We start from the raw sequence: 17,409 nt of genomic DNA, 5'->3' as shown, positions 1-17,409 counted from the left end.
GTTTTCATTGCATTTTACACCACGACGTATCTTAGAAACCTAAAAATATTGGCAAATTGTAGATTACTAAGCTGTCAACAAACACTTCTAAAATTTCCTGCTTGTAGAAGACTGCATCCTTTAGCGGAGGGGGCACAACACAACAGAAACCCAAATTTACCACAGACTTTTCAAATTTTTTTTCTATGACTACTTTCAATTGTGGCCCAACACCTTGTCTAATATTACTTAAATGTATCACCTCATCATGCAGTTCAACACCTCTCTATTTCCACAGCTCTAATATCATTGTTTCCAAACGTATCTTTTTATTAATAATGCTGCTGTACTTTAAATGCTTGTCCTCTATTATTTGAGAAGTGACAAGAATAACGTGCATTAATGTAAAATTAGATTAAAAAAAGTTTTGTTTTTTTATAATTATAAATTTACAAAACTATAAAGAGCAATGTCATGACTTGAAAATGTACAAAGAGGGGAAGATGGTGAGGGGGAAACAGGAGGACGAATAATCCTACTTCAGTAAGTATTTAATTGATTCAATTCTTAAAGGAAAAAAAAGTAGTAGCAAAGGCAGGCGGCACCTCTATGCCAGTACAAAGCAAGAAACGTAAGAATTCAATAAATTCACTACTTAATTCCACACTTTGTCTGTAATTCCAAACGCAAACGGCAAATACTGATGGCCAGGCCCTTAGGCGTGGGGTATGTTTAACACGCCGAGGTCAGAAATCCATTCCACCACCACAAGGAGCAAGACCACACGCCACAGAAGCGCTGTTTGTAAGTTTTAGTCACCTTTATATTAATTCATGAAAAGCACATTCCTTGAAAAAGCCTGGTGAAAGCTAGCACAAAATGAGGCTGGGCCACCAAATGGAACAGAAAAACGGAATCCCTGTGCAGTCATGCAACAACCCTCCCTCCTGCGTTGCAAACGTCATAGAAAATGGACAACTACGTAAAAAGTTAAGATGCCTTTTTGCCTCCCTAACATGGCCCTAGCCAAACCCAAAATGGTCTCTTCACCTATCAGATGCTGCCCCTCTGTTCTCTGATCGCAGAGGAGCGCGGTGAAATTCAAAACAGCGTTGTTGCAACTGGAGACTAACACAAGGACCAGGGGAGGTCTACACACGCGCCTTCCCCACAAGCCACGCTACAGAACTTGGGAAAAACTCCCTTCAGCTTACGATTTTACAAGACGCCTGCATCTGAAACTCCTTCACCTGAAGGCATTCAGATACAGGCTTCCACGTTCACAACAGCAACGCAGTTCACGCTGGTACGCTTAAAAATAAAAACAATGGCCACGGGCTTCTTCTCTAACAGCCCTACAGAGACCATGCTTTTGGTCTGACTCCTTAATCGTTGCCTTATTTTTTTCTAGGAAGGAATATTTAAAAATCAACCAAACAAACCACACGCGTGTTTCAGTTTATCACCGCAGGGACACTCTCAGGCCTGAATTACTGCAAAATAACACTATAATTATGCCTCAATTGCACTAACTAATCTCAAATGAGCTTTTAAAAAACAATTCGAGGTTTACAAGAAAAGCGTTTAAAATGCATTCAAACGTTACCTAAATGAAAAGGACCTTTATTTATCCTTTTCTGACTTTAGTTTTAATCAGATTCCAAGGAAAAGCGTATCAGCTCCCGATCGGTGGGGTGACAAATCATAAACGTGGTTAAAAAGAAAAACGTGGCATTTAAAAATAAATAACACACACGGGAAATTTTTCTAATTGAGGAGTAAGAGACGAGGAAACAACATCATCCTTTTGCACAAATCTTCGGCCACGGAGGCTGAGCGCAATCTAACCATCTTATTTACTCCAATTGTGTGCTGCCAACAAAATAATTACCTAAGGCGACTTTTTAATTACAGATGTACCTAAATGCCTAGGAAAAAACAGGTTACTTCTCTCCACGTGAAACCGGAATCCCACTGAGATCAACCAGCAGTGGCAGGCACAGATGGAAGACAAAAATGGGTCTTACTTGGTGTACAAAGACATCAACTGGGGACTCCAAGGGGCTTCCCTCTCGGTTGCTCATGGAGATGAACCCGAATCCCATTCTCACATTGAACCATTTGCAATGGCCGGTTCCGTGCAAAACCTGGGATTCTTCCTCTTCTTCCTGCTCCGGCAACTTCCCGGGCTCCTCTCCACCTTTACTCGCCCCTGCTGAGGAAGAGGGAAAGGCAGGGGGTGGGGTGGGGTGGGGGGAGAAAAGAGAGGGGGGACAAGATGCAAAGCAGAGTTAAATTCTGGTAACATCCTTTGGCCACTGTGTAAAGGAGTTACTACAGAGGAAACAGAAGGAGAAAAAAAAAAAAAGCGAACAAAACGCAATCAAAAGCAAACTGCGAAAAGAGCTTATTTTTTTCCTAAATTCAAAAATAAACAACCTTCTCCCCGAAACGCGTTTAAACAGTTAAAAAAAATAAAATCACCAGAGGTTACGGAGAGGAAACCCCGTGCGCGGAGGCTCTCCCTCTCGCTCTGCACAGGGCAGCAGCCCACGTTTCGCTACATACGTGTATTTTTTCCATTTAACTCCATCTTTCAGCCACATTACAGCGCGGAAGGCGATACTTTACTTGAGTATTGCTGCTTTAAGACCGATCCCATTGCTCAAGAGAAATTCGCAGCCAAATTAGTCTCTCGTTGCAGGGCGCAGGACCGGGGGGCGAGGGGGGAGGCCGGCTCAGGAGGGGTGGAAGGGAGAGGAGAAGCCAAATTGGGGCGATTGCACAACTGGTTATTGCACATGCAGCGCGGAAACCACTATTTTGCAACGCGCATCCATCCCTCCTCGGAATAAACTTTCGATTAAAGTTGGGACAGGTGTACCAGCGTTTTCTCATCCCACCACCGCGGCTGTGCTTAATCAAACAGGAACAATTCAAACAATAGCGCCCTGAAAGCTCTTCGAGCCCTGAATCGGAGTGGGCGGTACGGAACAGTTTTGGAGAGCCGTAACAATGGGTTTGCAGCAAGCCCCCTTGCGCGGGCCGATAAAAAAAAGGGGAACGGCGTGAGGGGGGAGCCGGGGAGGGGGGGAGAAGGGGGGGAGAGGGGGGGAGAGCGAGCGAGGCAGCGAGCGAAAATCAGAGTAAAACAATAGAAAAAAGAGAATTAACCTTCGGCCATGTTGCCCCACGGGCCCTCTGCTCCAAACTCGTGAGATGAAAACTTTCCCTTTGGCTCGAAGCGGTCTTCTGCATTAACCTAACATCCTGATTTTGAACGATCCCAAATTTCGCTCGCATGGTCTAATGTGCGTTCCCTCTTTGGATTTTCCCCTTTCTCTCGCGCTCGGTTTCTGGCCCCCTGCGCACACGTGACTTTGTCAATTACATGCTTTCTTGCTACTAATTTCGCATCGGATCCTGGAGGGGTTGGCGAGAGGCAGGCGCAGCCAATCGCCATTGCAAGCGGGCTGACACGCCGCGGTAATTTATGAATGAACGCCGAATTTCCAACGCGTCCTTTCCTTTTTTTTTTCCTCCCCTTTCCCCCTTTTTTTCCCTTTCCCTTTTTTTTCCCTTTCCCCTTTTTTCCCTTTTCCTTTTTTTTTTCTTTTCCTTTTTTTTGCCTTTCCCCTTTTCCTTTCCCCTTTTATTTTTTCCTCTTCCCTTTTTTCTTCCTTTCCCCCCCTTTTTTTTTTTTTTCCCTTTTCCTTTTTTTCCCCTTTCCCCTTTAACCCGCTCGCTTCTTCACGCGCCCGGCCGCCCCCCCCAGCCCCCCAACGCCCTGGCGAGGGCCGCGGGACCCCGCCGCGCGGGCACGCGCGGGGCCAGGTGCGCGCGGACGAGCCGCCCCCACGTGCCCGCGCCCGCGGGGGACGCGGCCCAGCCGTGCCGTGCCGTGCCGCGCCGCGCCCACCCGTGCGAGCGGGAGCGCGCCGCGGGTGCGCGCTATCACCTCCGCCGGGCCCGGGCCGGGGGCGCGCTTCGGGACATTTCGGGAGGGGGGAGGGGGAGGGGGTGGGGGGCGAGGAATTGCACTTCACAGGTTTCTCCGCCATCTCTTTCCGGGGGAGGGGATGTGATTAATGACTTCCTAAATAAGAGCCCGGTCTTCGAGCCCAGGGCTGGGGCAAACCTCAGGCGGCGGCGATTGTTCCCCGGGAGCGCGGAGGAGAGGGAGGAGGGGGGGGCGGGAGGAGGAGGAGGAGGAGGAAGAAAAAGAAGAAGAGGAAGAGGAAGGAGGGGGCGCTACCAGAGAAAAGGATTTGCTAGAGAGGAGGAAGGCGAAAAAAAAAAAAAGCAAGCCGGAGGCAGCAGACAAAGAGAAGACGCGCAGGGCTGCCCGGGCGGTGCTGCCTCGGGGCCGGGCCACCAGCGGGGGGGCCCAGCCCGGCGCGGCCGCCTGGTGCTGCCCGGGGCGCGCCCCCGCGGCCCGCCAGCCCCTGCCGCCCTGACATCTCGTAGGAGCGCGGAAAACAAAAACACAAACCACCACCAGCACGAACTCAGTGAGCTCCGCTTTATTTCCCGCTCGTCGCCGTCAAGGTGTGAACGGAGCCGCGAGGCGCTGCGGCTGAGCCTCCCCTGCGCTCCCCACCCACCCGCAGCGCGTTTGCTGCCTTCGGGGGGCGGCGCGGCCGGGGAGGGCACCGGGACGGCACCGGGACCCCCCGAGACCCCCAAGACCCCCGGTCCCCCCCGGTGCCGTTTGCGCCCTTTGTCCCCGGGCGCAAGCACGCCCGGGTGGGCAGCGGGGTGGGCGCAGGAGCGGGCGGGCGAGGGGAGCAGCGGCTCCGAGTCCTGGCATTCCTGTGCAGTCCTCAACCGTAAATTTCCTACGGGTTATTTCAACAGAGGAGGTCGACTTCCTACGCTGACCCGCCCGGCGCGCCCCGGCAATACACCATTCCCCCCGGGCGCGGAGCCCCCCCCCCCCCCCCCCCCCCCCCCCCCCCGCACCCCCCCCCCCCCTCCTCGGCGATTATTTTACGATATTCAATCAGCAGTAATTGTATAGGCTTGGGTCTTACGGCCGTGACCATTTCTAACATGTAATAAATGTACGAGACGCTGACGCGCGTGAAACCCCAGCCGGGAACGCGACATCGAGGCTACCTGGCGAAAAAATGCGTACAGCGCTTGCTGGGGGCGTGCGGGACGGCACGCTGCCACGGGGCGAGCCCTCGCCGACACCTCCTCAAAAAGAGGCAACATATTCTGCTCAACACCGTTTTCAAGGTCTTCAGTTTTTTCAGATGGATTTATTCCACCAACGTTTGGTAGAGAAATACCTCGCAGGCTCCAGTATTAGTTAAACGGCCGCAAACATGCTGTTTGAGTTCATTATATATATATATATTTTTAAAGTCTTCTGTTAGCAAGTTTCGTTTAAATGAAAATTCATCACGATACGTTCTTCGATGAATAAATGAAAAACCAGGAAAACCGATCGCAAAATTATTTGATTGCAAAAATATTTGTTGCCACGTACTCGCACTGTAAAATAAATGGAGATTTTGTAAAATGGGGGGGGGGGATTTGCAAAGGGTCTTTACTGAGATTTTCAGGCCTCCAGTATTAGTGGAATTAAGGTTGGGGTCACTGGACTGGTCACTGGTGTCAGATGTTATCGACTCATTCATTTCCTGCAAGGGACATCAGCCTTTCAAGTTTTGTGGAAGGTAGAGAGCTGTTGCCAGCTGGGAACTCTCCGCGAAAAAAAAAAAAAAAAAAAAAAAAAAAAAGAGAGAGAAAGAAAAGAAGAAAGAAAAAAAAAAGAAGAAAAGGAAGAAAAAGAAAGAAATCCAAGGAACACAAACATCTTACCAAAAATTCCAGAATTCATTCCCTAAGAATCAGCCATACATTTTTCCGGGGGGGGGAGGAGGGGGGTTGGGGGGAGCAAGAGGATAAAGGGGGAAAATCCTACAGAACAAGCCAAAATGAGCTGAATGGTAATAGTTCACCTATCGAAAGCTACTTCTATTCTTAAGTTTTGCTAAACGGATGCTAATTTGGTAAAGACAATTGCACGGAGCCGGATCATTGTCTTTACAAACGCACAGGAAGAGCTCACTTGAAACTCTGTAACCAAGCGGTGCTGGTTTTCCCATCTGTCACCTTCTCAACACTTTTAAAGTCCCAACTCCGACGTCTTCTGTTCGGCCAAACAAAAAACAAGACGGATCCCTCCCCCAGTCGATACCAGCCCCGGGCGCCACCCGAGCACCCTCCCGCGTGCCTGCGAGCCAAGCCGCGTGTTTTACACTTGAAAGCGGAGCTGCGGGGGCAGCCGCGCCTTCCCGTCTCGAAGCGGGCCGGCAGGAAAAGCCGGAGCCGGGAGGGCCGCCCCACGGCCGCCGCCGGGGCTGCCCGGGGCGGAGCAGCCCTCCTGCCCTGCCCGCCGAGGTAGGTCGGGGCCCGGCGGCTGAGGGACCGAGCCGTGCCGGGGGCGATGTGAACCGCCCGACGGCGCGGCCGCCCTGCCGGCTGCGGGCAGCCCCCGGGGGCGCCCCCTGAGGCAGCGGCGCCTCCCGCCGAAGCCCCTCACCTGGGCACCGCCCGCCCAACGGCCGCGGCGGCGCCTGAGGCGAAACGCCCGCCCCCAGCCGCCCTGCTCCCTCCCGCCATTGCCGGTAACGGCCCCGCCGCCTCCCGGGGCGACGCAGCGCCTCGCCGCCGGCAGCTCCGCGCCCCCGCCCCGCGCATGCGCGCGCCCGGGGAAGGGCCGGGGCCGCGGCCCCGTGAGGGCGGGCGCGCCCCCGAGCAGCGCCCGGGCACGGCGCGGGGCAGCCCCGCGGAGGGGACGCGAGGGGCCGGCGGGTGGCTGTCCCTGACAGGCTTCTGTGTCGGCCCGGAACGGCAGGTACGTGGCGGCGGGTACCGCGTACGCACCCCTCACAGAGCTCGTGCGTCCTGCACAACGCTCAGGGTACATCAAGAACTGCGAAGCCGTTGGGTGAAACTAATGATTTTTTTTTTCTTCCTTCCAGAAAAATGCATCACTAGGGACGCGCTGCGAGGCAGTGGGACGCAAGGTTTCACAAAGTCAGCCGTGCAAGAAGCTGTAGAAAAGACTGACCTGAGCCTGAGGAGACCTTCTTGAATGACCTCATCGTCTTCCGAGGAACCTAAAATCAGAGAGCCGGAGTCAGTGCTGTGTACGTTGTACCAGAGTACCATATTTAATTACCTCTTCTCCAGTTTAACGGCTCATTAAAAGGCCATAAAATGCCAGCGCATTGACTCTGTGAAGTGACCTGTAAACTTATTAACTGTTCCAGACTTACCTAGCTCATCAGAACCACAAAGAGATAACCAAGACATGGCATAAAACCCAGCCGACACTCTCTCTCCCCCTCTTCTTTTAAATCATCCTTAAAAGCATTGTCCCTACTATAAAAGCTATGCAGCTGATGACAGCAGAGGGAAGAGACACAGATTTGCAGGATATTGGAAGGTGTTCTTTTCCTTTATCAATATTTAATCGCAATAGGTAACTTAAGAACTAGTGACTTGTCTTTACTACGCTTAAATTGTACAAATTAAGCACTTAGTCATACATTGTATATGATTAAAAAAATAGTAAGAATTACTCTTTGGCATTCTTCCATGCTCAAAATTGTAACTCATTGTGAATCTGGAAGTATCAATAGAAAAATGATTTCAATTACATCCACTATAGAACTGCAGAGCAAAATTTGTGATAATGCTACATTCTAAGTCTCAAGAAGAACAAAAGCAATTAGTCATAAAATACAGATGTTTGGCTTTGTTGAAACTCCATGGAAAGTGTCTTTTGATCTAGCTAAGAAAGGTCTGACTAATTATGTACAATAATCAAATTGTAAAATATCATAGAGAAACCGAGTGCCACAGATGGTAAGAAGGATGGAGGAAAAGACCTTGTTTTTGAAGTCAGCTTGTTACTTCGGCTATCCAGTTTGTTTAATAAATGAAAGATGAATAGATAGGAGCATGCACAAACTCACCTGCTACAAGCCTGTCCTCGTCACCCACTGCTACCTTTTGATTAATCCACTTCAACTAAAACCCATAAAAAGCACACATCCTCCTGTTTGATGTAAGCCTGATTCTCTTAAGAAATCTGAGATTTGACTTTTTCCAATTTTAAGAGCATGGCATGACTGTTATTCTGTTTGTTTGTTTTTTTTTTTTTTTCCTTTTTCCCTAAAAAAATAGGATATCCCAGTAGGACTTAGCAAAGCCTGAAGATGAATGGTCAAAAACAAACGAGAATCAAGTTTCTCTAACTTCCTTTTCCCCTACAGTCAGCTATCCTGAGTCCTTTACAAACACCAGGAGCTGGAAAATGGGATGGCACTTCTTTCCTTTCAATGCAACAACAGTAGCAAGTGAAGTCTGTTCCTCTTCTTTTCTAATAACTAAGTTTTCCACAGGAATTGTGTGGACTTTTGCTTTGTATTGAACCTAACCCTGCTTTTACACCTTCCAGCACCAAAGCCCAATCTCTGTGCCTGCTTCTTTGTTCTGCCAACCTGTGGCTGTGTGGCTTTTGTGTCTTTCAGATTTACTTGCATTATTTATGCAACATAATGAAATATGCAAGCATAGAGTAAAGGATCCGTTCTTGGCTTTGACATGTAGTCTGCTTCAGTTTATGAAGGGATTAAAATAAATATTTAGGGGAGTGGTGTTGGGACTCGAAGGGGGGAAAGCACAGTTCTTAAAAACTGTAGCAGAAAACAGCACAAATAAGTTATTCTTGTTTCCAGTATCACTATTCCAAAAATATATGTTAAGCATTGCATATTTGAAAACACCATATAAACATGTGAGTAGAAGGGGGTGTAATTCTTTATTGTTATTCTAATTAAGTAGAACGGGACATTTTTTTAATGGTTATATAAAGTAGTTGTAATAAATAGCTTCCCAATAGGACACACAAAACTTGCCACAAGGGATGTTAGCGTAGAAAAGCCTGAACTCATGTAGGAACCAGACAGTTTAAATGGGAAACTGATTGGCATGTATTTTACTGTATCCTACTGAAAGTCATAAAAAGTCTGTCACACATAAATGGAAGCAAGTTTGGGTTGTGAAAGGACTGATGCTCAACTCTCCTATGCCTCCCTGTACTATACAAAATGGAAAAATGTATTTTGGTGTGTTAGTTCTGAAACTATCTTGGCATTTACATTAACTTTACAAATGTAAAAAACAACTGTTTAGGAATTATGTACTAGACAGCAAGACATTTTTAGAGAAAAAGGTAACTTTGAAAGCAATCCAAACTGCATTCACAGTGTGCAGAAGGACTCTGTGACAATAGGCACAACAAATAATGCAGCTGAACACCATATGGAATTATTGCAGGCTAGGAAACACAATGAAAAGAGTTAAAGACACTGACAGACAAAAACAGTAGCGCACCTCCACCACATTACAGGTTGCACATTTTATAATCGACTTACTGATCTAACAGCTTATATCGTTTTTGACAATAAGAAGTTTTTGACAACTTCTTATTGGTCACTGGAAAATAATAGTAAGTTTATACCCAATTTGCTTTAAAAAATCTCTTTAATAAGCAGTGCTTTGATTTTCAGATCATAAACTTATTAGATTAAGCAAGTTTGCTACCTAAAAGATTCAGAAACATAAATTGCTTGGATGAAAGTAAAGCAGACACTTAGAGTTATCACATTTAAATAAGTTATATGATTTTCTCAAAAAATAAGTCAAAATCATTTTTCAGATGTTAAACCTGCTTCTTCTGCAGGCAGTGGTAGCTAGGGGACTAGTTTCTTCCACGGAGTAAAGCCACCAGTATTTTTTTGAAAGAATGGATACTCTAAGAACTGTCAGAGTGCAGAATTTGAGAAAAAAACACCAATATTTCACGTTGCAACAACATTACAGAGAGGAAAGCAATAGGGGGAAACATGCTAATGTTAAGGGAGCTCTTTAGTAGAATTCATCAATAGTGAAGACTTAAAATGATGAATGCTGGAAAGTATATCCAAATTTGAAAGCCTTTTTATATAGAACCCTAGCATAGAAAGAACACAAAATAATCTTTTTTTTTATATTCTATTAACATAGAAAGCACATTTTATAATTAATAAACTTTGTTGTCTATCTTTTGAACCAGTCAAAAAAAAACAAGCAAACAAAAAAAAACAATTAACCATTTATTCTTGTTGACAATTCTTGGCAGTACCATGCACGTAATAATTTGATTTCAAACATCACAAGGAAGTGTTTTCTTACACTCTGAATTAACTTATTTTAAGAATATTTACATTTTTTTTTAATGTACAGTTCTAAATAATGGATTTGGTCCTGAGGTGTTTTCATTGTTTTAACTCTCCTGTTTTTGTTTCATTAAGTAAAATACTTAGAATAGAATAAAAAAAGGTCCTGAAGTTGGACACTCAGCTGTCAATGTCCTTACATAATCACAGGAAAAAAAAAAGTTTTCACGATTTCATTTAGTCTAGTCAAAGTTTGTTTTCTTCCACACTTCTTAGTCCATTACAGTATTAACAAGTGAATATAAAAGCAAGTGCATGTGAGAATTTCAAACATCAATGCTGAAACATTTCAAAAGTGCTGATTCAAGAAAATTCATTAAACAATAGCAAATGAAAATCTGGTCTTTCTGTTCTAATTGGACCCTGTTCTGTAACCGATCTGAAGTGGTAATTATGGTCTGAAGTAAATAAAATTGCTTGGTAATAGCTGAGGTATGCTTTGCCCAGATGTAAGAGGCGGCTAAGCATAGCCTAGTTTTTAAAAAAGGCAGCACACATTTTTTAAGACAAAACATGCAGTTATGCAACTTTTAGCTGCCTGTAAGACTGTCATTTGACTACAGTGGGGACAGGAACAGAGAAAGGTAAAATGTGCTTCCAGCATTGTTATGAATCTGATTCTTTTGACCAATACAAAAGGAATACCAAATCACACTGTATCCGATTTAAAGCCATTGAAACCCTGCCAACTATATAAACAGGATCAAAGTTTTTCTTTAAAATGTAATACTATTGTTATATCAATATGGGCAGTATTTTAGCATTAAAAATATTTAGGATCCATTTAAATTAAAACTTTAATACCATATTAAAGGAACACGGTGAACAAGATTATTTTGACTTAAGAATTGAAATTAGATACATGGTTCTCATCTTAAGCGTATTTGACTTAGTATAATCTAATTTCATACACTCTGCATTTAGATGTACATAGGTTAAGCAACTGAATTATTTTTTTAAAAGTAGAAAAAGTAAGTTTCAACCAATGTTTTGTAAGATTCAAAGATTAAATTTTTGAAATATACGATTATTTAAAAGAATTAACACCTCTACTACTGCTCTTTTTCCTGCTTTGTTTGTATTTGCAGTATTTTGTTCCCCATTTACAGTTACCGTGGGGTATTTTGAAATTGCCTCAAATTGATTTACTATGTGTTCTGTATGTTCCAAAGCAAATGGAATTATGAGAAACTACCTTCTGATTTTATTATTTTGTTTTCAGTGTGATTTTTTAAATATTTAAATCAATTACTTGTTAAGGAAAAATCCTTTGGAAGCCACAAGTCTTCAGTCATAGATAGATGAACATATTTTTCATAGTTTGATCATTAACTTATTTTGTAGTTATTTATGCATGTGAAAAACAACGTAATTTGTAAGTTTACAAGTAAATAATAAATTCTGTTTGCAAACAAAACAATACTATATAAAGCCCTGAAGATATATATTTTAATGGCCAAATAAAGAAAGATGTGTACACCTACTATGGTAACAAGGTAAATTAAATTATTTCTTTAGTTAAAGGAAAAACCTTTCCCATTGTTCCTGCTTACTCCATATTGAATGTGTATTGTTCACATTCAGCGTAGAAATACCACATTTTTAATCCAGAATTCTATGTGCTTTTTCTCAATGCAAAACCTTTATTTAACCAAGATTAAAAGTGTTCTATAAACAAACTGTATAATTTACAACTTTTGTTTAGGTTATAAAAATACGCTTGCCAACTAAGAGTTTAGTATCATCCCATCGAAAGTGATTACACTCCAACAAGTTTTATTTTAAAAAAATATTCTGTAGGCTTTTATTTGTTTTTATAACAACTTTAGTATGGTCTCCTCTCAGAGATTTTTTACATTAACCAAATATTTGTTTTAATGGAATTTTCCCTTAATCTTTGACATATCCTTTCCCTCGCACATAATCTTTGTTTTATTTTTACATGCCATTAATCCACAAAACACAGAATTTTATTTTTGATCACTGAGTTATTTGAGAATGTTAATAGATTTAAATATGGCTTTTTTGTCGTATTTTTTAACATAATGAGCTAATATGAACATTGAGACTTAGCAAAGAATAAAATGATCAAGCCAAAGGACATACACGTGAAACAATAGATCAGTGTCTGTATTTTAAACACCAACATTAATTTTTGGATTAATCATAGATTGTGCAGAGTATATGGTACTTCTCTGATTTTAACTGGAGTTTACAGCAGTCCTATACATCAAACCTTCTGAGTCACTGTTTAAAACAACCAGGCAAATAAAGTAATGCAATGGTCGTTTTTTATATATTTTAGTGTAGATAGTTTATTAATTCAAACTAGAAAAAAGAACACAGGAATATCAGTGGTATATAACTAAAAAGTCATGATCTTTAAAATCAAAGTTGAAAATATTTAAAAATTAGTTCACGCATCAGTGAATTTGTGCAGGAGATAGTATCTGAAAGAAAAGTAAAACCTTACTATGCGACAAAAATATCAGAGAGGATACAAATTTTAACAGTATAAGTTGTGGGCATTATCATAGGTGTTACAATATTGCACCTGGTGTAAACAAGTATCAAATGTTACCTATAGAATAGTTGTTAAATATGCTTAGAATATTTAGGGAGACTGGGTTTAAGGTATATGTGGTATTATTAGTGGAAATATTGAAATAATGCCTTCAAATAGTTAAGAATCCCGAATCTTAAGTAGTGAAAAAATACAACGCTGCATATAATGAAATGATAATCACATATATACATACTAGTTAAGTGAACAGTCTGTGCAATTGCTGGACACTGACATGGAGAATGCTGCAGACTGGAAGCTGGATTTTTGGGAAGGAAAGTGCTTTGCTAGGAACAATAAGTATGCTCACCGATGCCAAAATGCAAATACCTGCAATGTAACTACATTGAAACCATAGCATCTATCCCTTGAATAGACTTCCTTTGCTAAGACCACTGAAAACACACAGAATGGCTACTCTTTTCTTCTCAGTTCTCAAGTATAAACACTAAATACAGACAGTAGATTATTAAATGTTAGATTAGGAAATTGATGTAAATATTTAGATTTAGACAAACCTGCATCTGTCAGTAACAGTGGCACATATTCAGGCTTAAGCCACATTCAAGAAAGGAAGGAATTGTGTAAAACCACCTCTATTTCTCTGTTAAAACCGACTAGTTAAATATTACAGTCCTTGCTTTTCTGTATAATTAAGCTTTTGTTCAACCGTGAAAAAACTAGAAACTGATTGCTTGAAAATGAGCTGCGTGACCTTTGTCCTGGTTTGTCACCTTTGACCTTTAATTTGAAGACCCTGGCTATCAATTCATTCTATTTTTAGAAGCAGCATGTTAAAAAGTCCACGCGTTTTTAAATTTTTTATCCTCACGTATGAAACCTCTCGGGTTGTTTTTCTTTTTCTGACATCTACACGGCAAACCAGGGGGGTGCATTCGGTTTTTATTATGCAACCGCATTACACGCAGCGTGCAATGACAGCAAATGAACACTTGTCTGTGCGGTGGAAAAACAAACCAACCTTTTTTTTTTTTTTTTTCCCGTGTAGCAGAGATGCCGAGGCACGTTAAAGCGAATTTAGAAAAATAAAATGACTCCGGACTGCACGCCTTTCAAAACGCAACGTCTCTTTTCAGTGAAAGAAAGGAGGAAAGCCTGCATCTGCGTTCGCATCGCTGCTAAGGGTGCCTGTGTTCCCTCGGCCCGCTCTCCCGGCGGTTACCCGGTGCTCGCCGATCACCCGCTGCTCTCGAGTTCCCTTTCGCGGCGCCCCTCCACGAACCCGGCCCGCGGTCCAAAGCGGCGCACGGCAGGCGCTTGCTTACGGCCGCCGCCCGCCCCTACGAGCCCAGCCGAGCCGAGCCGGGCAAAGCCGAGCCGAGCCGAGCCGAGCCGGGCGGAGCAGCCCGGCGGCAGGGCGCCGTTCAGCACTGCGGCCAGCGACAGCCGCCGGCCGAGCCCAGCCCAGCCCAGCCCGACGGGGCGGGCACGGGGCCGGCCGGTGGGTGCAGCCCCCACCCCGGGAGGGGTCTGCAGGCGGCGGGAGCCCAAGTCCTGTCGCTCCTCGGCGCTGTGCGGGGATGTGGCAGCCCGAGGCTGAGCGCTGCAGCCTGGCGCTGCTACAGGCAGCAGCCGCTCGGGCCTAGGAGGGAAACGCTCCGGGTCTTTTTTCCTTCGTGCGTTTGTCACTGCTCTTCCTCTTCTGAAACGCTAACGCACACCGGGTGATGCGTTTCCAAGTGAAAATTAAAAGCGAAGCTCTGCTGAAAGTGAAGGCACGTGCCTTTCACAGAACGAGTTTTCAACACAAAAGGCAGCCGTTTCCATCACAGCAACATAGGCACAATTTTTAGCACTCCTGTTCCTACTGCGCAGGGTAACATCAGCCCTGGCCACTACTTCTGCCACTGCCTACAGGGTTTGTTTCACTACAGCAAAGGAAACTTGGCTTCCCGGTGTATTAATAATTAAGGTAATAATTTAATTCAGTATTGATTCTTACTACTCTATACCGAGGGGAAAAAACATTGTAATTCTTTAAAGAACTATGGCTTAGTTGCCTATCTTATCAGTCGTTCTCCAAACAAGCCTGACAGTGCTGTCTCCCCTGGAGTTTCCTTTCCTTTTTTTTTTTTTTTTTAAAGTATGTTTTAAAACATAAATCACTGTTGTAGTTTTGTAAAGCAATGCCTGCAGGTATTAATCTAATAAGCAGTATTGCTCTTTAATGCAATATTGTATCCAGATATTTAAATTAATTACAACCAAATTTAAGTATAATTGTTTTCTTAATAACCAATGCCTTGTTTGTGACAGGACATTTCTCTATACCTGTAACTATTAACAGTGCTTGCATGCAAGATGTGAAATTCCAAACCAGCCTGCTAGGTGGGAAAAAAACAACCCTGCGTATGGCCTATTTAAAAAGAAAAGCGGGATATTTATGTGAGGGAAAATTGTAAAATCTTTAGTCGAATTGGCAGAGTATCACTGTGTCTCCCTTCCCCATCACTGGGAGAACGTCATACACAGCTTATTAGCAGGTGTGAGTAAATTAACAACCGGGAAGAGAAAAACAAGCAAACGAATCAAATCTCTTTAGGTAATATGTTTATCAGATTAGAGTGGATAATTCCCCCGTGTTAAAACAGAAAGAGATTTGAAATTAACCTGGAGTTGTCAGATCTGTTCTGAGCACGGCCACATCTTATCCTGCGGCTCGGACAAAATACCTCTACGGGCTGACGCTGCGATGCTCGCTCGTTCCTGAGCTAACCCACCAACGTCGCTCTGACTCGCTGCGTGATTTACTCGCTACAGCCCGCTCGCTGCATCCCAGCAGGGTCGCAGGTGCTCGGTCGCAAGCGCGCGACTGAAGCACGGCCAGACCACGCTAGACGCGCACCAGGCGAAAACACCATTGTGCTTCCCCAGCAGCAGCAGCTTTGGCGGCGGGCGCCGCAGGCAGCCGGCCTCGTCCACGCCCGCGGACCGGGGCGGCTCCGCCCGGCTCGCACGGTGCCGGCGGGCACGGGGCAGGGGCGGCGTTGTCGGGGCGCTCTCGCCCTCGGCACCGCGCGTGTCCCCGCCGCGGACACCTCCAGGTCAGGACCGGCGGCGCTGCGCGGATCCCGTTACCGGCGCAGCGGCCCCGCTCCCCCCGCCCGGCCACCCGCCGCCGCCGCCGCCGCCCCGTTCTCCCTCCCCGCCGCCCCTCGGAGCCGCGGTGCCGGCGGCCACCCGGGGCCGGTCGCGGAGCGGCAGGGAGCCATTCAAAATGGCGGCCCCGCTCGCGTTTAAACCCCGCGCACGGCCCCGCCCCGGCCCCGCGGCCCCGCCGCCGGTTACCGCTGCCCCCCCACCCCCCCGCTGCCCCCTGAGGGCTGAGGCGCCGCCCGGCGGACCCCACGCCGCCGCCCTCCTCCCCGGCCGCTTCTTCCTGCGCGTGTCCCCCCCCCCTCCCGGTTCCCGGGGCGGCCCCCGCCATCCCGTGTCGGCGGCGGGGCGCGGGCCGCCCCCTGGCGTCGGGCTGCCGCAGCGTCCCGGCGGGCCGAGCCCGAGCCCGAGCCCGAGCCCGAACGCCAGCCCGGCAGGTGCCGGGGCGCGGAGGAGGAGGGGGGGGGGGGGGGGCTCGCTTACCTCCCGCGCGCCATGGTGGCCGGGCTCGGCGGGGCGGCGGCTGCCGCGGCGGGGAGGCGGGCGGAGGGGCCGGGGGCGCGCACCCACCGACGGGCGCCTTCCCGAGCCGCTGTGGGAGGACGCAGCGGAGGAGGAGGAGGAGGAGGAGGATGAAGAAGAAGGAGCCAGCCGGCCAGGAGGGGCGGCGGGCAGCCGCGGCCCCAGCGCTGCCTCACGCCGCAGCCGCCGCGCACCTGCCCGCCCGCCTGCCCGCCGCCCTCACGGGCGCCCGGCGGCTGCGCGCGGGGGCGCTCGAGGGCAGCGGGAGCCCGCGGGCGGGGCGGGGCGGGGCGGGGCGGGGCGGGGCCGCGCCCTCCCGCGGCCCCCGGTGCCGCCCGGACCCCGGGGAGGGCTGAGGTGAGGTGAGGTGGGGTGGGCCCTGCCCGGCGGTGCTTGGGGCCGGTGGGTCCAGGGGTGGGTGCCTGGGGAGTGTTGGCCTCCGGGCACCTGGAGCTGGTCAGGCAGGATGGCGTCCAGGTGGGGTTTGGGTGTCTCCAGAGAAGGAGACGCCTCAAGAGAAGGCTCAGGAGAAAGCCTCGTGTCACGCCAGGTGGCACAGCTCCGTTTAGGTTTATTTAGAAGTAATTCTAGGAAACTGCTCTATTCGTGTTTCCCAGGTGAAATTTAAGTAGCTGTATGTTGCTAGTGCTCCTAGTGTTTGGCTATGCTACCTAAAATTTACTGTGCGCTCTCTGTATGGGTAGGTGTTCATGTGTAAAAATAAAAAAGGAAATCTAGCTTAATACATAGCTATATTACCCTAGCACAGGTCTAGATATAGTTTGCTAATAGGTTGACGATGTATGATCTTTTTTGGAAAACAAACCAACCAACCAAACCAAAACAACAACAAAAACAAAGCAAAAACAAACAAACAAAAAAAACACCACAGTCAGAATTAATTTCTCATTTTTTCCTTTTTCTCCA

At 46.8% G+C, this 17,409-nt stretch overlaps 1 protein-coding gene across 6 annotated transcripts in view; it reads right to left on the bottom strand.

Moving 5' to 3' along the window:
- Nucleotides 1-16,688, bottom strand: part of LIN28B (lin-28 homolog B) — a 96,790-nt gene extending 80,102 nt beyond the window's left edge. The window contains exons 1-3 of one of the 6 annotated variants that reach the window (XM_040552982.1): nt 16,444-16,688; nt 7,064-7,112; nt 2,007-2,194 (exon numbers count right to left, since the gene is read on the bottom strand). In XM_040552982.1, the coding sequence (XP_040408916.1) occupies nt 2,007-2,194; nt 7,064-7,097 (222 nt within the window). In that variant the 5' untranslated portion in view covers nt 7,098-7,112; nt 16,444-16,688. Of the gene's footprint in view, nt 1-2,006; nt 2,195-3,153; nt 3,507-6,058; nt 6,533-7,063; nt 7,113-16,443 lie in introns of those variants that run through there. The other 5 variants (XM_040552984.1, XM_040552981.1, XM_040552983.1 and 2 more) reach the window with 5 other exon arrangements.
- Between the last annotated feature and the right edge of the window lie 721 nt (nt 16,689-17,409).

Source organism: Cygnus olor, chromosome 3 (assembly GCF_009769625.2).
Source record: "Cygnus olor isolate bCygOlo1 chromosome 3, bCygOlo1.pri.v2, whole genome shotgun sequence".
In the NCBI taxonomy this organism is placed as follows: Eukaryota; Metazoa; Chordata; class Aves; order Anseriformes; family Anatidae; genus Cygnus; species Cygnus olor.
Note: the sequence above shows the minus strand (reverse complement) of the source record. Positions and strands in the feature narration are given on the sequence as shown.